The sequence below is a fragment of the Carlito syrichta genome, unplaced genomic scaffold (assembly GCF_000164805.1).
Source record: "Carlito syrichta isolate Samal-C Ts95f unplaced genomic scaffold, Tarsius_syrichta-2.0.1 Scaffold307480, whole genome shotgun sequence".
Taxonomy (NCBI): domain Eukaryota; kingdom Metazoa; phylum Chordata; class Mammalia; order Primates; family Tarsiidae; genus Carlito; species Carlito syrichta.
Window position 1 is genome coordinate 1,675 of NW_007251576.1, and position 27,927 is coordinate 29,601.

The following is a 27,927-nucleotide window of genomic DNA, read 5'->3' on the forward strand; positions in this document are numbered from 1 at the left end:
GAATCTCACCAGTTCACCTATGCCATCGCCATCTTGCCCCGTCTCCACCCCATGGCCATTTTCAATGTTCCATTGGCCTATCAAGGCATATAGACCACAAAGGAATCTATCCTTCCTAGAAGAATTCCAGCAACTGCTAAGATAATGCCATTTACCTCATCACATTTTATGTAGCTATTTTCACACATGTATTTTTTAAAATTTCTGAATAGTAAGGTCCTCAGGGATAAGAATTAACTCTGCATTTTTCTGATATCCATTTTCTCTGCTTTAGAAGTGGAAGTCCTGTGGAAAACAGTGTGCCAATTCCTAAAAGATCTAAAAATGGACCTTCCATATGACCCCACAATCGCCTTACTGGGAAAATACTTGGAAGAACTCAAATCACTCTATGAAAAAGAAATCTGTACACGTATGTTCATTGCAGCATTGCTCACAATAGCAAAAACATGGGACCAACTGTGCTGCTCATTGAAAGGGGACTGGATTAAAAAAATGTGGTACATATACATGATAGAATATTACACAGCCAAAAAGGACAAAATTATGAACTTCACAGCAACCTGGATGGACTTAGAGTCTATAATACTGTGATCTATCACAGAAACAAAGAACTGAGTATCACATGTTCTCACTCATAAGTGGATCTTGATCAATTATTGTAATACTATAAGAAAAGGATTGGCAGTAGCGGGAAACTTTTGGGGAGTTGAAGGGGCAGGATTAGCAGTAGTGGGAATCTGCTGGGGAAGGGGGACACACCTCATCCACAAGGGTACCTGAATAATGAACGTTTGTATACCTAACCCTGAATTGAACCCCACATCTTTAAAAATTTTTAAAAATAAGATTGAAAAAAAGAACTGGAGGAAAAAAAAGAAGTGGCAGTCAATATACTTACATTGAATGAATCCATTATAAATGACTTCAGTTTCTACAAAAAATTAACAAATGATGAATTTTTTTTTTTTTTTTTGAGCCAAAGTCTCACTCTGTCGCCCAGGCTGGAGTGCAGTGGTATGCTCACAGCTACCGCAGCCTCGACCTGCTAGGCTCAGGCAATCCTTCTGCTTCAGCCTTCCGAGTGGCTGGAACCACAGGCATGCGCCGTCATGCCCAGATAATTTTTCTATTTATTGGTAGAGACGAGGGCTTGCCATGTTGCTCAGGCTGGTCTCGAACCCCTGAGTTCAGGCAATCCTCTCACTTCCGCCTCCCAAAGTGCTGGGATTATAGGCGTGAGCCACCACACCCAACCACAGATGAACTTCTTTCAAGTAGGCATTCTTGAAATATACACTGTTAGACCATGTGATGGACAAGTGAAGACACAGACCATGGTTTCTTTGCCCAATATATATTTATTAAGCAATGGCAGAAGACATTGTATCACAGGTATAATTGAAATAGCCAAAAGGAAAGGTCATTATGATCCAAAGATCAAGAGATGGATCAGATTCTAAAATGTGAAAAAGTCCAGCCTACTTCTTAGAAACTGAGTATTGGGTGAAGAGCTGCCATTCTCCCTGGTGACGTCTGAGGAATGTTGCTTAGCTATACCTCAGTGCCATTGTGTTGAAAAAACATTTAGGTAAAGAGAAGATATAAAGAAAGCATGGAAAAATTAGACTTGTGGACAATTCCAGGATAAATTTCACGTCAGTACTTTTCAGTCCTGCAGAAATATCAGAAATAGCATATCTGTAGCAAGTTGATGATCAGCAGGTGGTTTTGCAGCATTTCTGTGCCCCATTGAAGGTCAAGGTACTTATTGTAGAATGGAATCAGATAGAGCTGTGAGGCTCTGCTATTTGGCAGGCCTCATCACAGAAGATGAAATAGAAGTCTGAGAACTTGTTAGCAGTCAAGAAATGAACAGTTCAGGGACGCTATGTGTGTGTGTGTGTGTGTGTGTCCTGGGCAATTGAAAATCAGTAATCTGGCTTTTAACAGGTAGGCTCGCAGCAGGTGGGCTCACAGCAGGTGGGCTCGCAGCAGTAGCAGCAGCAGGCTGGGCGGCAGCAGGACTGTCCACAGTAGGAAGGGCGGCAGCAGGAGGCCTGGGCATGGTGCAGTTGGCAGCAGGTGGGGGGTGTGCAGCTCACCACGCAGCAGGGGGGCAGGCAGGTGCCCTCCAGACGGCAGTCTGGGCGGCACCACCTGGTGCGGCAGCTCAGGGCTCCACAGCCACCCTCCTGGCCACAGCCGATGCCACCGCCAATGCCACAGCCAGTTCCACAGCAGCTGGTCTCACAGCAGCTTGGCTGGCAGCAGCTGGAACCACAGGTCCCACCGGTGGAGCAGCTAGGAAATCCACAGAAGCTGGTCTGGCAGCAGGCCATCGTGTTAAGAGTTGGGTTGAGAGCTGAGTTACTTGGAGAAGTTTCTGAGTTTTGGTGAAGACTCTCACATCCGTCCTTTTATATGCCTGAGCCAGTCGGCTGTTTATAAAATTCTTAACATATTTTCTTTGTTTTTATTTACATTTGTTCCTCAGTGGTTCTCTGATTGGCTTAAATTGATATATGACACATTATGAGCAGCAGTTTAGAAATTACTGTTTTATAGTTTCATTGAGACGCCTCCTATCAGTTCTTTGTTCTTTGGAATATGTTTGTGGTTTCCCATGTTCAAAGAGGCCTCCCAATTTAGTCCAAGTAAACACCTTTATTTTTTATCATAGTTATTCCACGTGACAATCTATCCAGACCCCAAAGCTAAGGGTAATTGTGCTGTTATTTTTAACTATTATTTTTTTCCTCCTAGTTGTAGGGACTGAATTCTACTAAATTTAGGGCATCAAGATAGCCACTGGACTGAAAAAGTACCTTGGGTCATTCATTATCCACAGATTTCACCTCATTTACCCCAGCATCATATTGAATAACATTAAAGTTTCTTTCATTTCAGCCCAGTTGAAATATGTAAATATTATTTGTGTTCCAGGCCAGAAATGTTTTCTTGTGAACCAAATGGCATAGTATATAGGAAGGTAACCAGCAGAGTGATTAACTTCTGGCAGAACCTTAATAAATGTTTTCCAAACCTGATTCAATACATGTTTATTGAATGGGTGGAGCCAAAGGAATGATTCATGCATGACAATACCCCTCATAAATGATTAAATAGAACTTTCAAGCTGTAATACTTCTACAGCTTGAAGGAAACTTGTTATGTGTTCTTAGAGACAAGGAAATATCAAATTATTTTTTTCCTGATTTAGTAATTGAACCAGGGTCAGGAAAAAACATCTAGGACTTATGATGTTTTGAAGAATGTACTGCCGTCTACTTGATCTTTCTCCAGAGTGCACGATCTTGTGTGTGATCCATCATTGCTACGAATTAAATGATAGAGGTAGGTGCTGGAAGCTGTAAATAACTTGGAATATACCTTTCTTAAAGTGTTCTATATTTGTGTTCTCTTGTTCTTTGTGTATTACACTCAAATGCTTAATGGCAGATTAAAAATTAAAGGGCAAAAGCTATTTTCTGTTCTAGATTGTGTTAATTTCTTAAAAGAACATCCTTTAGGTTGGGTTGCAAAGTGCAGAACACATTTGACAAATGGTGATGATGGAACTTTCTGGGTGCTCTCCATAACTCTTTGTTTCTACTCTCATTTGACCAGAGACATAGAGAATATTGGGAGTTGAAGCTTAAGGACCAATTTGGCTGTCAGTGGGAAGAATGTGAGAGGCTGAGGTATAGGAATTAAACCTAAATGCTGGTGGAAAATAGATAGTATCTGACAGTCATTTTAAAATCTATTTAGAAGGTAATGCAATTTCTTTAGATGTTCCATGATCATGAAAGAAAAGCCTAGTATATTAAATGGAAGGTAACCAAAGATGTATTTCTAAAAGTATTTCTAAATAGAAACTGATAGCTTGATCAACCTGAAAATATTAGCGAAAAGTGGCTTTATTGGTCTAGCCTGATCAGAATAGGTTAGGGTGTAAAAGTATATGAATAATTATAAACATTATTTAATTCGTGGAGCATTTTAAAACTGACAGGTTCAGACATAATTTACTTTGATTTAATCCTTTTGGTTTAGACTTTGTGTTTATGCCTTGGGGTTGTTATGAAAATGCAAATCCACTCTTCTTGAATTCCAGCTACTAGGGGAACATGTTTAAAGGTAGAGGGAGGACATAACTCAGTTTGCTTTGCACATTAAAACGTTTTATTTGAAATTAATCAGAGATATTCAAGGAGAAAGTAGGTCTGAAGAAACATGGGGATCAGAGATAGGGAGGGTAGCAGAGAAGTTACAGAAATGGTAAAGTTCCCTTTCCTGGTTTCTTGATGGAGGAACATGGTTTCAGTGAGCAAATTCAGTGCATCCACGGTGGCCTGGCCAGGAGTTTCCTTATCTTTGAGCGGCTTAGCAACATCGTGGTACTTAGCATCCAAGTAAAGTCAAACACTTCTTCAGAGATCAGCTCAGTTTTGCTGTGTCTCCTCTTTCATTCTTAAGTGATCAACAAACTGGCTATTAACAGGTAGGCTCGCAGCAGGTGGGCTCACAGCAGTAGCAGCAGCAGGCTGGGCGGCAGCAGGACTGTCCACAGTAGGATGGGCGGCAGCAGGAGGCCTGGGCATGGTGCAGCTGGCAGCAGGTGGGGGGCGTGCAGCTCACCACGCAGCAGGGAGGCAGGCAGGTGCCCTCCACGCGGCAGTCTGGGCGGCACCACCTGGTGCGGCAGCTCAGGGCTCCACAGCCACCCTCCTGGCCACAGCCGATGCCACTGCCAATGCCACAGCTGGTTCCACAGCAGCTGGTCTCACAGCAGCTTGGCTGGCAGCAGCTGGAACCACAGGTCCCACCGGTGGAGCAGCTAGGAAATCCACAGAAGCTGGTCTGGCAGCAGCGTGGCTGGCAGCAGCTGGTCTCACAGCATCTTGGCTGGCAGCAGCTGGTCTCACAGCATGTTGGCTGGCAGCAGCTGGAGCCACAGGTCCCACCAGTGGAGCAGCTGGGAAATCCGCAGAAGCTGGTCTGGCAGCAGGCCATCGTGTCAGGAGTTGGATTGAGAGCCTTGTTGTTAAGAGAAGTTTCTGAGTTTTGTTCTGCACCTTCTACATCTGTCCTTTTATATCTTTCCTGGAGCTGCATGTTTGCCTACCATCTTTTTTTGATGTCAATTGCAAAGTCATTCTCTAATTGGCTAATATCTCAGTTGTTTAGAAAGTTATAAATAGCATTTCAACAACCTGCTTCAGCCATTGTTCAATTAAGTCTCATTATATTTTGTCTTCCCCCCTGGACAAGTAAAGACTCATCATGGAAGACAATCACAGCAGTGTATTTTTTTTTTTTTTAATCAGCATCTCTGTCACCCAGGCTGAAGTGTAGTGGCATGCTCATGGCCACTGCAGCCTCGACCTGCTGGGCTCAGGTGATCCTTCCTCCTCAACCTTCCATGTAGCTGGAAACACAAGCGCATGCCACCACGCCTGGCTAATTTTTTGATTTCTTGTAGAGACGAGGTCCCGCCAAGTTGCCCAGCCTGGTCTTGAACCCCTGGGCTCAGGTAATTCTCTCACCTCCACTTCCTAAAGTGCTGGAATTACAGGCGTGAGTCATAGCGCCGGGTGAGCAGTGTCTTTCTATGCAAATAATGTGACAGACTAGACTCGAACCAGGCCTTGTCGTGATTTGCTTTGTCATACTTGTCCTTTGATAACCTTTAGGCAGAGTTTGTCTAAGCCGAGCGGTTTCTTCCTAAGTAGTCACTCAATCATGATTACTATTTTGCAAACAATTTGTCCATACTTGGAAAGACTAATATTAGTGTCATCAAAACATGAAGTCTAACCTGATTTATCAACTTCCAAGCCCAGTATACTTTCCCATGATCAGTTTGTGCAAATCATAGGATCCTTGCAACTCTAATTAGTATTCTTGCTTTCAGTCATCAATGTACATGTCACCAACTGAAATCTTCACTGTCTTTTGCTTGTAGATTGTTTCCTGACTTTATAAAATTAAAAATATACCTTAGCAATGGCTGTACATTGTAACATGCCAAACAGTTCAGAGGCATATACAGAAAAATCAATATCTTTCCTCCTCACCGAACACACATCCCTTCCAACATATCCCTTCCAAAACTAATACCCCAGAGAAATCAATGTGAGCAATTTAAATTTAAAATTAGGATCATAAAGCATATTCTTTAACACCTTCATCTCTGATTCTGCAAGTATAAACCAGCATAGATACACATGTATCTTTTATTTCAGTAAAGTTTGGTTTCCTACATATACTTATTATTATTATTATGTTTTAAATTTTTTATTTTAAAGATGTGGGGTACAATTCAGGGTTAGATATATAAATGTTCGTTATGCAGGTATCTTTGTTGATGAGGTGTGCCCCCCTCAGTAATTTCCCACTACTGCCAATCCTCCCCGCCTCCCCTGTCAGTTTCCCACTACTGCCAATCCCTTTCTTATAGTTTTATGATAGTTGTTCAAGGTCTGCTTGTGAGTAAGAACACGTGGTACTCAGTTCTTTGTTTCTGTGATAAATCACTCAGTATTATAGACTCTAAGTCCATCCGAGGTGCTGTGAAGTTCTTAATTTTGTCTTACACATATTTATACCTAAAAAGTTTCTATTATAGTAAAATACATATCATATAAAATTTATGTTAACCATCTTAGCCATTTTAAAATGGTCTTGTCTCCCTTGTTGAAAATTGTTTGACCAAATTCACATGCAGGATAATATAATTAGACCCTTATCTCACATTGTACACAAAAATAAGCTCAAAATGAATTAAATACTGAAATGCAAGACCTGAAATGATAAAACTACTAGAAGAAAGCACGGAGGAAGAGACAATAGTCTGGACAATTATTTTTTGAACAGGAATCTAAAAACATTGACAGCAAAAACAAAAATAGACAAATTTTTATATATATATATAATATTTACATATATTTAGAGATATATAGCATTGTATATATATATCTGTCCTTTATATGTTTACTAGAACTGCATAGTTATCTACATTTGAGTACATCAAACTAAAAAGTTTCTGCACAGCCAATGAAACAATCATCAGAGTGAAGAGACAACCTACAGAATGGGAAAAATATTTGAAAACCATATGTCTGATAAGAAATTAATATCCAAAATATATCATATAAGGAACTCAAAAACTCAATACCTGTGGTAAGAAAACAACCTGGTTAAACATGAGCAAAGAATCTTCATAGGCAGTTCTCAAAAGAAGACATACAAATGGCCAACAGATATATTTTTTAAATGTTCAAAATTGCTCATCATCAAAGAATGCAAATTAAAACCACAATGAAATATAATCTCACACCTGTTAGAATGGTTACTACAAAAAAGACAGGACGCAACAAGTGTTCAAGAGGATGTAAAGAAAAGGGAATCCTGGTATACTGCAAGTGAAAATGTCTATTAGTACAGCCATTATGGAATACAGTATGAAGGATCCTCAAAAAATTAAAAATGGAACTACTGTACAATCCAGAAATCCCATTTCTGTGAATATATCTGAAGGAAACTAAGTCAGTATTTTTGAAGAAACATCTGTGTGTTTCTATGTTCATTGCAGCATGATTCCCAATAGCCAAGATAAGGAAATAACCTAAGTGTCCATCATTGCATGAATAGATAAAGACAATGTGATACACACACACACATACAACACAATATTATTTGCCATAAAAAGAAGGAAACATGCCGTTTGAGGAAACATGGATGAACGTTGAGAATATTATGATGAGTGAAATAAGTCAAAGAAAAACAAATATGACATGATATCACTTATTTGTGTAATCTAAAAAAAATTGGCGACAGAGTGAGACTCCAACTCAAAACAAACAAACAAACAAACAAAAAATTGACCTCATTGAAGTAGAGAGTAAAATAAAACCGGACTGGAGGAGGAGGGAGGTGATGGAAGATGCTGGCCAAAGGACACAAAATTTCAGTGTAGGAGGAATAAGTTCAAGAGATCTATTGTACAACACGGTGACTAGCATTAATAATAAGATATTCTATTTTGATAGGGACTTCATTAAATCTGAAGATGCTTTAGATAGTATTGACATCTTGGATATATTAAGTCTTCTAAAAGCCATGAACCTAGGATGTCTTTCCATTTATTTGCATCTTCCTCAATTTCTTTTCAGAAAGACTTTGTAATTTGGGGTGTACAAGCCATTCCCCTCCTTCGGTTAAATTTTTGTTCTTATATCTATATATTTTTGATGAGATTGTAAATGGAGTTGTTTTTTAATTTTTTTTGCAGATTGCTTATTGTTGATGTATAGAAATGCCACTGATTTTTTGTGTGTTGATGTTATGTCTGCAACTTTGCTGAACTTATTAGTTCTAAAAGGTTTCATGTGTGTGTAATTTTTAGGAGTTGTCTTTCGGATAAGGTCACGTTGTCTGTGAAAACAGATAATTTACTTTTTTATCCAATTTGATTCTTTTATTTTTTTCTTGCATAATTTATCTGGCAAGGACTTCCAATACTACAGTAAATGGAATGGGCAAAACTGGGCACATTTATCTTATTCTTAATCTTAGAGAAAAGGCTTTCAGTCTTTCACTGTTAATTATGAACATATATGTGGGCTTTTCATATTTGGCTTTTTTTATGTTGAAGTAGTTTCCTTCTATTCCTCATTTGCTTAAATTTTTTTTCCAATCATGAAAGGTTTTTGAATGTTTGTCAAATACTTCTTCATATGCACCTCATCAGTTGAGATGATTGTGTGTTTTTTCCTCTTTATTCTGTTAATGTAGTATACTACATTGATTGATTTTTGTATGCCGAACCATCCTTGCATCCCTGGATAAAAATCTTATTTGGTCATTACATTTAATATTTTTAATGTGTGATTGAATTCTGTTTGTTAGTATTTTTTGAAAATTTATTTTATGAATATTTATTGGTCTGTAGGGTTTTTTGTAGTGTCTTTGGCCTTATAGAATGAATTTGGAAGTGTTTTCACTTTTTAAATATTTTAAAAGTACTTTGAGGAGGATAGGTGTTAATTATTCTTTGAATGTTTGGTATAATTTAGTTTTGAGCATGTCTTTCTTTTTTGATTACTGATTTAATTGCCTTGTTATTTATAGATCTGTTCATATTTGCTGTTTCTTCATGATTTAGTTTATATAGGTGGACTGTTCTAAGAATTTATCCATCTAACCTAGATTATACAATTTGTAGTTGTATCTCATACATATTATTCGTAATATTAATAGCTATACAATATTGCAGAATATTATCATACTGTTATAGGCCCCATCAAACAATTGGCTGCTTTCCTCTCAGTTAATCAAATACAAGAGGCAGAAAGCTAGGAGAAATAAGGAGTTTTATTCTGATACTGTGGGATCAGGGATCAGACTGTGTATCTACCAAAAGCCTGTTTCTTTAAGCAGAGTTTCCATTTAGTACTTATAATAAAACATAGAGTTTCTTATCCCACTATTGATTGATAATGACTGGGTGTCTTATGACCATTACACAGTTTCTTTCTTAATCAGTATTTAGACCCCAAATAGTTACTGTCACACACTGGTGCTTAGATGATTTTAATCTTGCTATTCTTCTAAAAGTTACAATGACCTTGAACAATTTGGGGCTGTGTTCTTTCTAGTTGGTTACAGTTTTTTACTTAATCAGGGAGTTCTGGTCACAAGACTTGATTAAATATTATACGTAAAATTAATACAAAGACATAAAAGAAAGCAGTTGTCATTTAGAGACTAAGAGATCAGATACATTTCTGGATTTTAGAAAGTTTCAGCAGAGCCCATTTCTTATCTAAGCCCGGCAGAGCCTTTTTCACGGACATACAGTCTTCTTTTGTGTGTCTCCTTCTTATCAGGGGGCTCAGTGAAGAGGATTGTGTTCCCTCAGTACCGGCAATAGTTACTAGACCCAAGGACATTGTTCACGTTTAAATACAAACAGCTTCTACGTTTAACCCAGCTCAATTTGATACAAGTTTCTAAGTCTTTTCTAAATGGCTGTTTTAGTGTAACCAAAACGGCCTCCTTTTAGGTTGTACCGATACCACAATTTATTCAGTCATCTCCCTTGTGATAAAGTCTTAATCATTGTGGTTTGCTCTTTTGAATTTAAAGATAGTCACAAAATTTTAATCTGAAGAGACTTTAAATGACTCCAGCTTTAGGTGATTAGGGTCACAAGACTTAGGGAAGCAAACTCTTAGCTGAAAATTAAATTAATTGAACTAAATGGGCTTCTCAAACTGGTTCTACCACTCATGACTGTGCAACCTCAGAAAAGTCACTTAATTCCTCTAAATATTGGTGTTTCACCTGTAAAGTGAGATAATCTCTTAGGCAGCTTCCAGGGCTAAAATTGTGTAATTGCTCTGTCAGACTGTTTATTCCCTAAGGGCATAGTCTGCCCATGTCTAGTTTACCTGGATATCCTATGTAGTGCCTTCTGTACCATGTTGCATATAGCTACTTAATAAATACTTGTGAATTAAAGAGAGTAAGTGATGGTAGTGATACAGAGAAGCTAAATTTGTGTATGGTAATGATACAGAGAAGCTACATTTACATTTTTGCCTAAATCCCTTCTCATTTTATGTTACTTTTTCTCTCAGCAGGAGCTGTTTAGGTAGTGATACCTAAAGGGGGATGGTTGGCAGTTAGAATCAAAGGGGCAAGAGGACAGAGCATATTATTATTTCTTCTGTTGCTCAAGGGTCTTTTCTGGATTGGATTAGGCCTCTAGATAATACGTTAGGCAAGTTAATTTTTTGCTTACATGTTATCCTTCACACCTGCCTTTTAGTTTCTTAATTTTCACTAACCTTGGAATAAATAAAGCATTGCAATCTCAACCTAAGTAAAACAAAACAAAACAAAAAAACCTATAGTATCCTCCAGTTCTAAGTCCAAGGAAGCATGAATTAATCTAAATAATTGCTTGAGAAACCACCCAAATTTATAAAGCATTTCCTAATATTTGTGTTTATATGTGTATGAATGTGTTATTTCTGTTAAGTGAACATTTTACACCAAAGTAGACATAATGACTCTAAAAATAAGTAAAATCTTTGTTATCTTCAATTCCTGTTTATAAAATAGGGAAAAAGTTTTGAAGTAAAAAAACTCCATCTAATTGATAGTGTCCTCAGAGAGGCTTCGCCACCCTATACTTTCTTGCTCTACCTTGCAAGACTACAAATCTACACGTGAATGGAAGAGTATGATTTATTAGCTATATTACCAGTGTTTGAAGATTTTCCAAAAGGGCATTCCTCCAACAGACAGGAAAATAAGTAATATTCTGGCTCTAGATTAGAGATCTTGGCCTGTATAACTTTCTGGCTTGAAAGCACCATGTGAGGTCAAGATATGGTAACAAAATGTGCACCATTTCTGAGGCCAAGTCATTGCCTTCCTGCATCTTCTTATGGTCCACTGGACCTCATCCAATTTTCTAGCATTCGAGCAATTTTGGATCTCAAAAGTAGATTAAAATCTTTCATATGCCTTTCTGTGAAACATACACAAATGTACACTCAATGAAAAAACAGAGATATGTTTCCTGGACCAAAAATATAATTTATTAGATCTTGGTATATTATTTACTTTTCACAGAAGGAAGTTTGCAGGGCAGTAGAATAGAGGTAATAAATGTATCTGTGAAGGACAGAGGGTTCTTCCACGGCCTTAGCAGCACTGAGCCTCGCAGCTGGAGGTTGGATTCTTGCTCAGGGTCAATCTGAAGTAAATCAATTATTTTCATGGGTCAAATTTGTATTTTGGCATAATCCAAGAGAACATCAAGGCCTTTCCCGTGTTGAATGGAATCAGATAGGTCTGAAGCCCAAATATTTGGTAATCCCTTAAATAAAAGCCAAATAAAAGTTCAAGAGTCTGTCAGTGGTCCGGGGGTATTTGAAGAGATCATTCGTTCATGGATTGAGTTGAAAGTTACACTTCAAGTTGAAAAACAGCAATCTGGCTTTTAACAGGTAGGCTTACAGCAGGTGGGCTCACAGCAGGTGGGCTCACAGCAGTAGCAGCAGCAGGCTGGGCGGCAGCAGGACTGTCCACAGTAGGAAGGGCGGCAGCAGGAGGCCTGGGCATGGTGCAGCTGGCAGCAGGTGGGGGGCGTGCAGCTCACCACGCAGCAGGGGGGCAGGCAGGTGCCCTCCACGCGGCAGTCTGGGCGGCACCACCTGGTGCGGCAGCTCAGGGCTCCACAGCCACCCTCCTGGCCACAGCCGATGCCACCACCAGTGCCACAGCGGCTGGTCTCACAGCAGCTGGTCTGGCAGCAGCTTGGCTGGCAGCAGCTGGAGCCACAGGTCCCATTGGTGGAGCAGCTGGGAAATCCACAGAAACTGGTCTGGCAGCAGCGTGGCTGGCAGCAGCTGGTCTCACAGCATCTTGGCTGGCAGCAGCTGGTTTCACAGCATGTTGGCTGGCAGCAACTGGAGCCACAGGTCCCGCTGGTAGAGCAGGAGGGAAATCCACAGAAGCTGGTCTGGCAGCAGGTCATTGTGTTGGGAGGTATGTTGCTTGGAAAAGTTTTTGAGTCTTGGTGGTAACTTCCACACTTGGCCTTTTATAAGCCTTGGCCAGCTACTATTTGCATAATTCCCTAAGTCTCTTCCTTGTTTGTGTCTAAATAATTTGCCTCTGAATGATCATTGACCTATCCCAGAGTTAATTGTTCAAACTTCTGAAAGCCTTTGAAAGCTGATTCTATTTGGTCCTCAATTAGGCTTCTTTGTAGTAGTCAAATAGTCATCAGCATTCACTGAAAACATAACCCCTGATCTTCCATATTTGTTAAAATCTTCTTATTGCCAAAGAATAACTAACTGATGACTCATATTTAAGAAGTATCAATATTACTCAGTGTTGACCCTTACAACTGGGCTCCCACATGACATCTCAGTTCCCAGCATTATGGCCTCCAATTCTGACTTTAGTCCCTTCTCTCCCTTTCTCAAATCTGCTTTGACTGTGAAGCAAGTTCAAATTCAGTTGGCCAGAAAAGGATGCTTTCTTTGGTCCCGAGAAATGTGGATGCATTGTTATTGATAACATTTCTGGAACTGGAACACTTATTATGAGCCTAAATGGTTCTGAGTACTTTGCATGTATTAATACAAATTCACTGAGTTTTCACAGCAAGTCTCTAAAGTAGGTACCACTGTCACTTCCATCATCCGTATGAGGAAACTAAGCCACAACAGATTTAGTTCACTCGCCCAAGTTCACACTAATATGTCTTGAATCTAAAACTTGAACCCATCTGATTCCAGAGTCAACTCAATTTTTTCTGGTTTATTTTTTAAATTTTGGATTCGAAGAGGTTCTTATGCAGGTTTGTTACATGGATATATTGTGTGATGATGAGGTCTGGGTTTCTGTTGAGATTGTCACCTGAATAGTGAGTATGGTCTCTAATAGGTGTTTTTTCAACCCTTGTCCCCTCCCCCTCCTCCACCACCTCAGGAGTTCCCGGTGTCTGTTCTCTTCCTTATCCTTGTATGTACCCAGGGTTTAGCTCCCGCTTTTTAGTAAAAACAAGTGATATTCAGTTTCTGTTTCTGGGTTAATTTGCTTCGCATAATTGCCTCCAGTTGCATTCACATTGCTGCAAAGGATATGACTTCATTCTTTTTTATAGCTGTGTAGTATCCGATGATGTATGTACACCACATTTTCTTTATCCAATCCTAGGTGTTGATGGGCACCTAGGTTGGTTCTTTGCAATTGCGGATAGTGCTGTGAATGTAAACATGCAAGAGTCTTTTTGGTAGAATGATTTATGCTCCTTTTGGGTATATATCTGTTAGTGGGACTGCTAGTTTATTTTTGTTCTTTGAGAAATCTACCAGATGCTTTTCACGGGGGTTGAACTGGTTTACATTCCCACCAAACTGTATGAGCGTTTCTTTTCTCTACAACCTTACCAACATCCTTTGTTTTTTACTTTTTAAAAATACCACTTCTGACTGGTATGAGGTGGTATCTCATTGTGGTTTTAATTTGCATTTCTCTGATGATTAGTGGTGTTGAGCATTTTTCACATGTTTGTTGTTACTTGTATATCTTCTTTTCAGAAGTGTCTGTTCATGGCCTTTGTCCATTTTTCTTTTCTTTTTTTTCCCCTACTGACAGGATTTATTTAATTTTTTATTTTAAAGATGTGGGGTACAAATCAGGGTTAGGTATACATATGTTCATTATGCAGGTACACTTGTTGATGAGGTGTGCCCCCTCCTCCCTGGCAGATTCCCATGATTGTCAATCCTTTTCTTATAGTATTACAGTATGTGTTCAAGGTCTGCTTATTAGTGAGAACATATAATACTTAGTTCTTTGTTGTGGTGATAGATGACTGGGGTTATTTGTTCTTTTCTTGTTGATTATTTTAAGTTTCTTATAGATTCTGGATATTAGCCCTTGCATAGTGTGCAAATATTTTTTCTCATGCTGTAATCCTGTTAATAGTTTCTTCTACTATGCAGAAGTTCTTTAGTTTTATTAAGTCACACTTATCAATTTTTGTTTTTGCTGCATTTACTTTTGAGGACATGGTCATAAATTTGTTGGTTAGGCCAATATCTAAGGTGTTTTCTAGGTTTTCTTGTAGAATTTTTGTAGTTTGAAGTATTGCATCTAAGTCTTTAATTCTTCTTGAGTTAATTTTTGTTTATATTGAAAGAAAAGGATCCATCTTCATTCTTTTGCATATGGCTATCCAGTTTTCCCAACATAATTTATTGAATAGCATGTCCTTTCTCCAGTGTTTATGTTTGTCAACTTTGTCAAAGACCAGTTGATTGCAGGTAAGATATTTTATTTCTGGGTTCTCTATTCTGTCCCATTGGTCTATGTGTCTATTTTTGTACCAGTACTAGTCTATTTTGGTTACTGTAGCCTTGCAGCAAAGTTTGAAATCTGATAATGTGATGCCTCCAGCTTTTTTCTTTTTGCTTAGGTTTTCTTTGGCTGTTCAAGGTCTTTTTTGCTTCCATGTGAATGTAAGAATTTTTTTTTTCTAGATTTGTGAAAAAATAGTACAGGTAATTTGATAGAGGTTTCATTGAATCCATAGATTGCTTTGGGTAGTATGAACATTTTAACTATATTGATTCTTCCAATTCATGAGCATGGAATATTTTTCCATTTGTTCATAACATCTTTGATTTCTTTCAGCAGTGTTTTGTAGTTCTTGTTATAGAGATCTTTCACCTCTCTCTTTTTTAAATGTAAACAGTTGTTATGAGGAAAATCAAAAGGTGAAAGCAAGATATAAAAATATTCTCCTTTTTTTGCAGACTTTTTTGAGAGTAAAGAGAAGGAAGGCCAAGCTTAGGATAAATAATAACATTATTAGAGACTTTCCTAGGGATAGATTTACTTACTTATTTATATTTATTTATTTATTTATGACAGCATTCTAAGCACACTTCAGGAAGATATCAACTGCTAAAAAAGTTGACTTGTGACTTTGTCTAATCTTTTATCTTAGGATGTCCTATAGATTTCAATGTTATTAACTCAATAAAAATTATATTTTAACATATTGATATTGGATATATGACTTTATATAGTGTATAATATCTGCAGTATGCAGTTTATTGTAGATTTTAGAGACTAGTCCAATATGCTAGAATACTTATGTGATATAAATGAGGCAACTGATGAGGGTAAAGATAAGTGTTTTATTTAGGTGCAATAAAAGACAGAATATTATGCAGCCATAAAGAAGGACAAACATATAGACTTCACAGCAACTTAGATAGATTTAGAGTTGATCATACTCAGTGATCTATCACAGAAACAAAGAACAGAGTACCACATGTTCTCACTCATAAGTGGGCCCTGAACATTTACCATAATACTAAAGAAAGGGATTGGCAGTAGCAGGATACTGCCGGGGTGGTCAGGGGGACACAACATCACTAAGGGTACCTGGTCTCAAACCAGGCATAGTGGGGACGAAAGGGAAGCCTGAACTTTACCTGTACGATGTCCAACTTGTATAGCTAATACTGAATTGTACCCCACATCGTTAAAATGAAATATAAAGTAATAATAATAAAAAACAAAATGCCACTCATGGTTTTTGAACCAGAACAGCTTCTTCAGAAATGACAACTCGGAGTTCAGATCACAACTCTTTCCAAGGCAGAATTAAGGCATATTTTCAAATCTGACATCAAATTTGAATTAAAAGGTATGGCTCTTTTTGAAATTCTTGCTTCTTCTTAAGCAAAGTTATCTCACAGATTTTGTTTTGTTTTGTTTTTTGGGTTTTTTTTGTTTGAGTTGGAGTCTCATTTGGTCGCCCAGACTAGAGTGCAATGGCCGCTCCTGGCCACCGCAGCCTCGCCTGCTGGGCTCCGACGATCCTTCCGCCTCAGCCTTCTGAGTAGCCGGAATTACAGGCATGCCCTACCATGCCCGGCTGATTTTTTGATTTATTGTAGAGATGAGATCTCACTGCCCAGGCGGGTCTCGAACCCGCAGGCTCAGGGAATCCACTCACTTCAGCCTCCCAAAGGCGCGGGATTACAGGCTGAGCCACTGAGCCCGGCTTCACAGATTCTTTGATTAGTAAATTTTTCCTCCTGGCATGCTTGAAATATGTGAATTTGTCATGATTGCAATCTTGAGAACTATTTAATTCATATCTAATTTCAATGGAAACTTTGATACTAAAAATATTTATCTCCCATTACAAAAGTTTCAGATACTTGAGGATTTGAAATATATTACTGGAGAAAAGCCTTGTGCTTTTCTGTTTCCAATATATTTCTCAATGCAAAATAATAATAATAATAACATTTATTTGAGAATTCTACTCCTTGCCACAGAATGAAGACTTATCTAAATATTCCTTTACCTCTTCTAAGTAAATTAAGAGAATAAAATTTATGTATTTCATTTAACATAATGTCTTCCAAGTTTATCCATGTTGTAGTAGCCGACAGATATTCCTTCACTTTTAAAAAACAAATAGTACTTCATTGTGTATATACACCACATTTTCTTATTACTGTGTTTATTCTCTTTGGTTTTCATTACTTCATTTAAGAAATGGGGTCCAGACCATTCCAGGACCAAAAGAAGAATCAATATGTTTGTCTGTTATTCTTAAAAATGTGACTTTTGGTTAACAGATACTATGTCAAACAAAAACCACATTTTTGGAATTATTTTTCTCTAAGATGTCAGGTTTCTGATTTTCTAGTTACAAGTTGCAGGGCTTCTCCCAGCTTATTGTTCAGCTCTATTTCACTAGTTCTCTAATCTAGTTGCACACACCTTACTTAGAGTCCTAAGAAATAAGATGTACCAGTCATACGAATACAGCATTCCTACCTAAGACTTCTGTGCTTCTGTTCTGGGCTTCTATCCTAGACCTAAACTGGACAATGCATAAGCGTCAAGGACCTCTCACTCCCAACTTTTATCCTAAAACAAACTTTCTGGAGATTAGAATACAAATAATGATATTGTATAGCCAACACCATGTTCATTTAAATCCATTCCTGTAATAAATATTTATTTTCTGCCTCAGAGCATGCAAAGGATTGTACAGGAATTACAAAAACATCAGTTGATATTCCCTTTCATCATTTTTCAAATTATATTTTGACCAGCATTAATGTTAGAGGATGTTAACATATAATAATAGGTGATTTTCTGGATAAATCAGTTTGAGAGTGATGGTTATAGAGGTTTCTTTATTGCAGGATATCACAGTTCTTTTAATATTCTAATGTGCTTTTTAAGCCTTAAAGATGGTGATAATGTGTGCAACGTTATTTGACCATTGAATATTTTCCCCCTTTGGGTGTCTGAAAGGAGTAATTGCCAGTATGTCATCTGTTTAGAAAATTATCTACTCTCTTATGCCTGGAAGGGATGCTGTAAGTAATCAGACTCAATTCTCTCATTTTCCAGATTAGAAATAGTTATCCAGGCAAGTGAAGGAATTTGCTCAATAATTCATGAATTGTTAGTTACAAAGCTGGGACTAGAACTTAGGAAGCTTTTACATTTTATACTACTGAGTGGAAAAACACACTCAAAGTGGTTTTTTTATTCTCTCACTCAACAACAACACAGAAGACTTCTGTGACTAAATATGTGAGGATTTCTCCTACCAACAAGCAAGTGATTCATTCTCCAGTGAATACCAGCTGGACATCATCCAATCCAACTCCATTCTGATGTTATTTACTTGGAGATAGTGTCAGATTCCACAGGGTGAGCGCTCGGTCCCACAAGACCCCTCCATTTCCAATGACAAGCACGAGCCCCAGGTTGTTTTATCTGTGCTACTGCTATAAATTGGGGATCCCAGGAACCCTGCTTGAGTTTTATTAACTTGCTGGAGTGGCTCACAGAACTCAGGGAAACACTTAGGTTTACCCGTTTATCATAAAGGATTTTACAAAGAATTCAGATGAAGAGATGCATAGGGCGAGATATGGAGGAAAGTGTACAAAACTCCTATGTCTTCTCTAGGGATACCACCCTCCAGGAACCTGTGCATTTTCAGCTACCCAGGAACTCCTTGAACCCTATTGTCTTGGGCCTTTTATGGAGACTTCATTGCATAGGCATGACTGACAACCATGCAGAAATGTGATTGGACAAAAAGGATATGAACTAATGTTAATAGTCTAGAAATCCAGCAAAGCCTGTCCAAGTTCTTCTTGGCCTCTCTGTGCTGCATTCCTTCCTCCAGGGCATGGGGCAGGACCCCTTCTGAAATGGGCATCTTGTGACAATCAGACAATGTAGGTCAGATGATTTCTTGGTGGTTAGCTCCAAGACAGTAGGGTGGAGAAGATTCCTGCCCTGGGGAGAAAAAGAAGCAGGTGAAAGGAGGGCAGGAAGGTAAGAGAAATTCTGTTTTCTGAGGTCTAAAGTACCCAAACAAGGTAACAAGGGCTGTGGGAATTATGGGCCAAGAATCTTGACCAAAAAAACTACATCTATATGTGTGGTGTAATTTTTATGAGGGGGACCCCCCAAAACAGGAATTAACTCTTTTTTGTGGAGAGCAGGCCCCTTGTAGTACAGGCTTCTCTTGCTAGGTAAGTGTTCTAGGTACCCATAGGCATCAGTGTACCAGGTAGTGTTATTGTGAGAGAATGTGTGAGTTCAGCTTCAGTGAATTTTTTGTGGAGATTCTTTCAATTCGTGATAGGTGATTTACAAGTATACCTGCCTATACTGCACTGAGCGTTCAGCAGTTTTTGACCAAAACCAGTATGCCCCTGTGCCCCACCCTACCTCTTCACCCAATCTCACCATGAGTGACTTTCTTTGTTTCCATGGGTGAAAAAAGTCCTCAAAGAGAAACACGTTTTGTTCATGTGTAAGAGGTAAAACAAAAAATGAGTTCAAAAACTGTTTTGAGCAGTGGGAAAAGCATCTTGATAGGTGCTTTGCATCAAAGCGTACTTTGAAGGTGAGTGAAGTTTAAACATGTAAGAATAAATACACAGTTTTTTAATAAATAAATTCCAGATATTTGAGGATCCACCTCTTATTATATAATAATAATATCTCAACTATTATTCTATAGCCTTGTGTTTATTGTCTTTCCCATTTGCATTATGCTTTTTGGATGCTTTTGATGATTAAATATATACAGACTTAAATATAAATGAATGAATAGATTTGGCAACACCTCAAAAAACTGAATGACATGAAATCCATCATTGAAACACCTAGGCTACCACCTTGCACACGTATACACTTTGAGAAATAGTTCCTAAATATTGTCGTGTTCTTTTGACCGCATATTTTGGCGGCAAAATACTGGACCATTTAATGTCAAACCAAATAAAAATCACCTTTAAGGATAATTATTAAAAGAACAAAAATGAAAAACCATAGTGTCATGCCAGATTGAGATTTTGAAAAATCCTGGTACCCAATACCTTTAACAAATTCCAAAGAAAAGAAAGTTCTAACAACAACTTTATCATTGAAGAGATGAAAACTTTTATTAAACACAAGTTCCAATGAGCTGTTGATATATTTTAGATGGCATTTATACACAATTCTTTTCACATTGTAGAACTTCTGTTCCATATCTAGGAAAGATTTTTGATCTTCCACTACAAATGAATTTACATTTTAGGGAAATTATGTAGCTGTGTGACAAGAGGTTGCAAGCTGGGTCATGGATATCAGAGTTCAGAAGTGTGTTGGGATTCTATGTTAGATAGTTCGGAGGTGCCATCTTCTCAGATTCCTATCAGAAGGAGGTTTTGACAGGTGGGCTCTCAGCAGGTGGGCTCTCAGCATGTGGGCTCGCAGCAGTAGCAGCAGCAGGCTGGGCGGCAGCAGGACTGTCCACAGTAGGAAGGGCGGCAGCAGGAGGCCTGGGCATGATGCAGCTGGCAGCAGGAGGGGGGCGTGCAGCTCACCACGCAGCAGGGAGGCAGGCAGGTGCCCTCCACGCGGCAGTCTGGGCGGCACCACCTGGTGCGGCAGCTCAGGGCTCCACAGCCACCCTCCTGGCCAAAGCCGATGCCACTGCCAATGCCACAGCTGGTTCCACAGCAGCTGGTCTCACAGCAGCATGGCTGGCAGCAACTGGAGCCACAGGTCCCACCAGTGGAGCAGCTGGGAAATCCACAGAAGCTGGTCTGGCAGCAGCATGGCTGGCAGCAGCTGGTCTCACAGCATCTTGGCTGGCAGCAGCTGGTCTCACAGCATCTTGGTTGGCAGCAGCTGGTCTCACAGCATGTTGGCTGGGAGCAGCTGGAGCCACAGGTCCCACCGGTGGAGCAACTGGGAAATCCACAGAAACTGGTCTGGCAGCAGGCCATGGTATCAGAAGTTGGATTGAGAGTTGAGTTGCTTGGAAGAGCTTGTGAGTTATGGCTGCTTATTCCACTTGGGTCTTTTATAAGTCCAGACCAGTTCCTGTTTGTGGTGGGAAGCATTTTTATCTTGTTACTCTTTGAACCACCACTTCTAGGGCCCTCTGATTGTTCAAATGCTGAGTTTTTAAAAATATATCTTCAAATTGGTTTTTCCTTATTGCTCAGCTAAAACTCACCAAATGTGTTTGTCCTTGGTAGAAATGTTAATGTTTTGCTTCCAAACAATGCTGTAATTTCTACTTGAGCCTCGGTCTCAGTTTTGTGCTTGTGGTCGTATCATCTGACAAGATGACTCTCACTCAAATATGCGATTTGGGGATCATAGTCACCAAGCCTCAAGTTTCCAGAAAATAATTATTAATGATGACTGTCTTTCATGGAAGACTATCTTTATATTTTCCGGATTAATAAGATTATTATCTCTGCAACTAGCCAGAGAGAAACTTTGATAAACTCCGCACTTATAGAGATTCATAACTCTCTCCAGAAATTGAATCTCTACAATTTCTGTGATCTCTCCTGAACTTTAGTCGTCTATCACTCAGGAGGATATATGAAACAAAGCCTCTTCTATTTCAATTTAATTCAAAAGAGAGGCTAAAATTTTTACCCAGTAATGGGAAAAAATTGCAAAATTGTGGAATGTATACACTTTTCTATGAAAGTTAAAAATCACTGCTTTTTGGAACAACTAAACAGTATTTAATTTCTTTAAGTAAAAACAAGGTTTACTTTTAATTTATGTAATTTTATGTTACTAAACTGTGTGTCCTGTGAAAATATACTAGGCCACAGAGCATAACAACTGAATTTAGGAAGGGGAACCAATGAAAGAAAGAGTTAGGAAATACTTTTATGTGGCTTACAAGGCAGGTTAGAAAAAGGAAGCTCACATGTGGTTCAATATGTATAATAAATACAGAGAGAGTAAGATAAATTTCAGCAAAGTAACAGTTGAAACAATTCCTGGTGGTTGCCAAAAGAAAGAACGTAATTTTTCCATTGGGTGTTTGGGGTTACATGAGGTGAAATGAAAAAAAATAGTGGTCATTATTACTACTTATGGTAGGTTTCTTCTTCCCTTCCAATTATGAGTGGAAGCACATAGCTAGCTTTTTATGAGGTGGCAGTATTTGTCTGTACAGCACCAGAATCACATTGGAATGTGATTCTTGCCAGTTTTGGTAAAGATATTCTTGCCATATAGTAACCATGACTGTAGGTATGCAGTTAAAAAATGGTTATATGTAATCATTGAATACTGGAGATCAAATACTTTGTCAATCATCTAGTTGAGCTACTTAATTGTATGGGTGTAGAAATTGACATAATTCTTATTATAAATAGCACATGTTTATTAAATCTTACTATAAGCAGAGAACTAAAGATCAAACATCAAGACCTCATCTTCTGTCTCATATCCTGTTCTAGTGCACAAGTCAGTGTAATACTCATAGGAGGGATTAATCAAGGAAGAGTTGAGTATAGAACCATTCAGGCTTGAAGTTCTAAATGTGAACATTGGTATGGACCACTTTTAATTTTCACTCAGCATTGGTTGATGTTAGAATTCTATTGAGTCTGACGACGGCTACATTTTGGAGAGGTAAAGAGACTTGCTCCACTCACACAATACACAACTGGAGGAGCTGGGTATAAAACTTTTATCCCTCATTTCTAGACCAGTTCTTTTTATTTTATACCATGCTGCTTTCCAGGATCAATTGATGCTAGTAAAACAATGTCTTGAGTATAGAACTTCAAGCCTGAATGACTCTATACTCAACTCTTCCTTGATTAATCCCTCCTATGAGTATTGCACTGACTTGTGTTATATATATATATATATATTTCTTTCTTTTTTTTTTTGGAGTCAGAGTCTTACTCTGTCATCCAGGCTGTAGTGCAGTGGCATGCTCATGGCCACCCCAGCATCAATGTGCTGGGCTCAGGTGATCCTTCTGCCTTAGTCTTCCACCATATTTTACAAAAAGTATTTTATAATAGCTTATGAATAGAAATATTAGGTGGTGGGAAGAATACACCTTGGAGTTGTGATTTAAAATACACAGTTAATAAATATAAATATGTTAAAATTCTTTTAGGTATCTTTGGACCAAAAGAGTTTCCCCCAGAACTGAAAAAGTCACACTTGATCCCTAATTGTTTATTGTTTCCCACATTCAACTAGTTAATATACCTTCTGGATTTCTATATCTGCCATACTCATTGTGTCTTCTCTATTCCATGGCCATCATTCTTAGTTCAGCTCTTATTGTGTTGCAGGGCCATGATCACCTGATTCATTTCTGTATAGTTCTTTTTTTTTTTTTTTTTTTTTGAGTTGGAGTCTCACTCTGTCACCCAGACTAGAGTGCAGTAGCATGCCCCGGCCACCACAGCCTCGACCTGCTGGGCTCCGGCGATCCTTCCACCTCAGCCTTCCAAGTAGATGGAACTACAGGCGCGTGCTACTGCACCCTGCTAATCTATATAGTTCTTTATAGAGTTATTTCTCTGGCTTTTGACCTCTGTCTTTATAAGGAGCTACCTCCCCATGGGAATCATCCCAATGTCAGCTCCCGTTGTGCCATTCCCCAATGCAAAGGTTTCCACAACTCCTTACTGCATATTGCATTAAGAGAACACTCTTTTGGCAAGTATTCAGAGCACACACATTTTCCAAATTTTTCTTCCACTATCACTCTATATATATCAAGCGCTCTAAGGCAAACTGTTCCCTGAACAACCCTGTGGTCCCCTCCCTCCATAACTTTGCTCATACTGTTCCTGTAGCTGAGAAAGCCACCTTTCCTCTGATCTGGGCTCCAGCATCTTATATAAAACGTTGGTATCTCTTCACTCTTTCTTGCTTTCTCCAATCAACAGTGACTTCTCTGCTGATACCATATGGTATGTTGTACTTGTATTTTTTTGTATTCTAGTTTTCAGTTGAGTTAATGTGAATTTAACTCATCTGCCTAGAAATTTTATAAAGAAGGGAACATTTTATGCAATTTTCATTTCTATCCTATACCATACAGTCTGTGACTTGCAGGTGATAGGCAAGCAGAACATTTAGGTCCTTATCTCTCTCATCATACACAAAAATCAATTCTAAATAGATTAAAGACTGAAATGTACTACTTAAAACAATAAATTACTAGAAGGAAACACAGGGGAAATGCTCTTATGACATTGGTTTGGGCAAGGATTTTTAAACTAAAGCTCAAAAATGTAATACACACACATAAAATGGAATACTATTCAGCTATAAGTATAGGCAACAAAAAGCAAAAGCAGACAAATAAGATTACATAAAACTAAAAAGCTTCTGCAAAACAAAGGAAGCAATCGACAGAGTGAAGAGACAACCTACAGAATGGAAGAGAATATTTGCAAATTATACATCTGACAAGAGGTTAATATCCTGAATATATAAGGAACTGAAACAACTCAATATTTTTAAAAATCCAGTTGGAAAATGGGCAGAAGACATCAATAGTTATTTCTCAAAAGAAGACATACAAATGGCTAACAGGTACATGAAAAACTGCTCAACATTACTAATTATTAGGAAAATGAAAATCAAAATCACAATGAGTTGTCACTTCTCCCTAATTAGGATGGCTATTATCAAAAAGACAAAATAACAAATGCTTGCTTGGATGTGGAGAAAGGGGAACACTTACACACTATTGGTGGGAAAATAAGTTAGTATATTCATTATGGAAGACAGTATGGAGGTTACTAAAAAAGTTAATAATAGAACTACCATATAATCCAACAACCTCACTATTGGTTATATAGTCAAAGAGAAGAAAACCAGTATATTAAAGAGATATCTGTGCTCCCATGTTTATTGCATCTCTACTCACAATAGCCAAGATATGAAACAACTTAAGTGTCCATCAGTGGATAAATGGATAAAGAAAATGTGGCATACATACACAACAAAATACTAATCAGTTATTTTAAAAAAAGAATGAAGTCCTGTCATTTGTGGCAACATAGATTAACTTGGAGGACATTGCGCTAAGTGAAATAAGCCAGAAACAAAGAAAAATACCACATGGTCTCCCTCCTATGTGAAATCTAAAGAAGTTGATCTCATAGAAATAGAAAGTAGAAGTTGTTACCAGAGGTCGAAAAGAGTAGGTGAGGTGAGGGGATAGAGAGAGATGTGTCAACAGGCACACTTTTACAGTTAGACAGTAGGAATGAGTTCTGGTGTTCTAATGCACATCAGCGTGACTATGGCTAAAATACTGTATGTGTATTTCAAAATAGCTAGAAGAGAGCATTTTAAATGTTCTTGGCAAAAATAAATGATAAAAGTATGAGGTGATGGATGTGCTAAATACCCTGATTAGGTTATTACACAGTGTGTACATGTATTCAAACATGACAATGTACCCCACAAATTTTTGTAATAAGTGTGTTCATTTCTTAAAACAAAAATATTAGAATGAGTAAATAAAACCAAAGTTGTGTTTGCAAGGTCAAAGCAGAGACGTTTATTAGAAAATAAACAGGCCACAAGACTTAAACTCTAAGATGGGAAGAAGGAAATTACTTCTGCAAAGGCTTGAGAACAGCCCAGGTCTTAAATAGATAAACCTGGACCTCCGTTCACAGACTGGTTGATTCGGCGTCTGGATGATGTAGGGCAGAGGGTTGATAGGTAGGGAAACCGGAGTGTGATGTTTTCAGAAGGCGAAGGGCTTGCTCTAGGCTGTCACTGCCCTGCTCAGCAGCAGGGAGAGGTCCTGCAGGTGGTGCGGCAGGGCGCGGGCTGGCAGCAGGGGGGCCGGCAGCAGGGCGCCTGCACACAGACGGGCTGGCAGCAGGTGGTGGCCCAGCAGCAGGGGCGGCAGACCACCGCCGTGCACGAGGTGGGGCAGCAGGAGATGGGGCGGCAGCAGCCCTCCTGCAGGCAGCAGGGGTCGCAGCACACGGGCCGGCGGCAGGGCTCGCAGATGGGGCGCGTGCAGCGGGGCACGCAGCTCACGGGGCGGCACACGGTGGTCTGGCAGGACACGGGGCGGCAGCAGCAGGGGTCGCGGCAGCAGCAGGGCTGGCAGCAGCCTCCTCCGCAGCTCAGGGAGGAGAAGGCGGAGCCGCAGCAGGAGCCGGTCATGGTGGTGTCTGGGGCTGGGGTGGGGTGGGCTGTGGAGAGGAGCTGGGTGTTTCAGGTGCGAATGTCCTCCTCCCCCTCTGCGCCCTTTATATACCCTGGCCGTGTACTGACATCCCCTCTTGTTTATCTTTTGTCCCATTAAGTAGAATTTTGTTCTGACTAATGGTTACTTGTGACATACTCATTATCTCATTAAAGCAGTCTTGTTGCATCTCTGGGTGTGAATGTGTGTACACTTCATGAAAATCTAAGAACTCATAGTCATTGGAGGTCATAGCAGCTCTTGATGGTATTTTGAGTATATGGCACTGGATTAAACCTGGACAAAATGGTTCTGCAGGAACTTCAATTTTTAACTAATTAAACTGAAGAACAGGGCACTCGATTAGGGTCTATCCTAATCCCCAACAGGGGACCCAAGAAGTGAATCAGACAGGTGTTAGACAAACCCTTCCACAGGACTGCCTTGGGAATACAGTTTTTTATTACTTGATATAGTGAAATGCATATGCTTTGAAAGAGACAACTGCATATATACTTGTACAGGAAGGGTGAAAGTTTATTTTTGCAAACCAGGAAAATATTAGCCTAGAACATCCAAGGCTGCCTTGCATTTTTTATTTTCTTCACTTCAGGTTGTGTGCAACTGTGGTCCTTCTGGTCACAGAACGCTGATTTTTATCTCTGATACATGACATTTTGAACCCTTGCCTTTCTTGTGTATAGAATGAACAGTCATGTGGTGGAAAATTATTTCTTAATATACCTTGACATGGGTGCTATGGCTATCAAGTGACAAGATGGAAGGTTTTTTTTGTTTTTTGTTTTTTTTTTTGGTTCTTGTTTTTAAGAAGTGGTGTCTGGCTATGTGGCCCACACTGGACTTGAAATCCTGGGCTCAAAATCCTCCCGCCTCAGCCTCCCAAGTAACTGGGACTACAGGTGTGCCCCACTGCGCTTGGTTAATGTAGAATTTTACCACCAACATCACAAACATATACAATACACTGTTCGGGGAGGGGCGTGTTGGGAGGCCACACACGCCTGTGACACTGCTAAGTGTGATGGATATGCGTCTTCAGGAAGTATCGCCAGGGGCAGCTTAGAAGTTGCTTGGGGAAACAGTCTCATTACTTTCCTGCTTTATCCCTTCTATTAGTCATCACAGGATTTTGAATCACTTTAGGAATATTCCCATCCTTAAAAAGAATGTGCCTTGGGCTCTGAGATGTAAAGCTCTCCAAATGGAATTTCAAGCATAAAGTCACAACTTTGAAAGGACTGTATAATGATAAACAAAAAGTCACAATTAGGGGAGCAGAGAAGGGAGAAATCAAACACAGTCTCATCTCTGAACACCTTTGGCTCTCTCATGTTTCACATTCTTTCTTCTGTTTGTGGACATGAGATTTTTTTCACCCAAAGTGCTAACCAGAGCCTAGATAAAAAGTTGTATACTCTCCTCTTCTCAAGATACATGATCTCATAATTGATTTGCATGGGCTGTGGAGTGAGTCTTCATGGTCACAATTTGTGCAATGGGAACCTCTTTGGAAGACACATAAATCAAGTTATTAATAGTAAGACTACTTTCTCTACTGCAGATACTTCTGACAAAAAAGCCATTCCAAAGAGAGTTGTCTTTTGTCTGTATAAAGACCCACAAAGATAACCTGTGAGTCACTCAGTAAGCTCGTCTAGTGCTTATCACTCTAACACACTCATCCCCACACCATGGCTAAACTTCATTTTTAGGTAGAGAAAATATGGGTCGTGCCTCAGTTGTGAGAGCATAGCTCTGTGGTTTGACACTGGTGGCAAGTCACATCCTATTTTGGGGTCCCGCTT

General features: G+C 39.1%; 5 protein-coding genes across 5 annotated transcripts; all 5 read right to left on the bottom strand.

Moving 5' to 3' along the window:
- Positions 1–1,946: 1,946 nt before the first annotated feature.
- LOC110596224 (keratin-associated protein 9-3-like) lies at positions 1,947–2,342 on the bottom strand. The gene has a single exon (XM_021715758.1). It carries the CDS (start codon positions 2,340–2,342, stop codon positions 1,947–1,949), a length of 396 nt encoding a protein of 131 aa, XP_021571433.1.
- Positions 2,343–4,500: 2,158 nt separating this feature from the next.
- LOC103266857 (keratin-associated protein 9-3) lies at positions 4,501–5,019 on the bottom strand. Its single transcript, XM_021715765.1, has 2 exons — positions 4,865–5,019; positions 4,501–4,765 (listed from the first exon to the last, which is right to left on the bottom strand). Exons 1-2 carry the CDS (start codon positions 5,017–5,019, stop codon positions 4,501–4,503), a joined length of 420 nt encoding a protein of 139 aa, XP_021571440.1.
- Positions 5,020–12,022: 7,003 nt separating this feature from the next.
- LOC103266858 (keratin-associated protein 1-3-like) lies at positions 12,023–12,559 on the bottom strand. Its single transcript, XM_008064482.1, has one exon. It carries the CDS (start codon positions 12,557–12,559, stop codon positions 12,023–12,025), a length of 537 nt encoding a protein of 178 aa, XP_008062673.1.
- Positions 12,560–20,348: 7,789 nt separating this feature from the next.
- LOC103266859 (keratin-associated protein 1-1-like) lies at positions 20,349–20,882 on the bottom strand. The gene has a single exon (XM_008064483.1). The coding sequence runs from the start codon at positions 20,880–20,882 to the stop codon at positions 20,349–20,351; it is 534 nt and encodes a 177-aa protein (XP_008062674.1).
- A 4,807-nt stretch (positions 20,883–25,689) lies between these two features.
- On the bottom strand, positions 25,690–26,122 carry LOC103266871 (keratin-associated protein 2-1). The gene has a single exon (XM_008064499.1). It carries the CDS (start codon positions 26,077–26,079, stop codon positions 25,690–25,692), a length of 390 nt encoding a protein of 129 aa, XP_008062690.1. The 5' UTR covers positions 26,080–26,122.
- Between the last annotated feature and the right edge of the window lie 1,805 nt (positions 26,123–27,927).

Excerpts from the sequence above, each read along its gene's own strand:
- LOC110596224 (XM_021715758.1), bottom strand. The coding sequence starts at position 2,342 with ATGGCCTGCTGCCAGACCAGCTTCTGTGGATTTCCTAGCTGCTCCACC.
- LOC103266857 (XM_021715765.1), bottom strand. The coding sequence starts at position 5,019 with ATGGCCTGCTGCCAGACCAGCTTCTGCGGATTTCCCAGCTGCTCCACT. Across the intron at positions 4,766-4,864 it reads CAGCCACGCTGCTGCCAGAC|TGGCATTGGCAGTGGCATCG; the intron begins CAGCTTCTGTGG and ends TGGAACCAGCTG.
- LOC103266858 (XM_008064482.1), bottom strand. The coding sequence starts at position 12,559 with ATGACCTGCTGCCAGACCAGCTTCTGTGGATTTCCCTCCTGCTCTACC.
- LOC103266859 (XM_008064483.1), bottom strand. The coding sequence starts at position 20,882 with ATGGCCTGCTGCCAGACCAGTTTCTGTGGATTTCCCAGTTGCTCCACC.
- LOC103266871 (XM_008064499.1), bottom strand. The coding sequence starts at position 26,079 with ATGACCGGCTCCTGCTGCGGCTCCGCCTTCTCCTCCCTGAGCTGCGGA.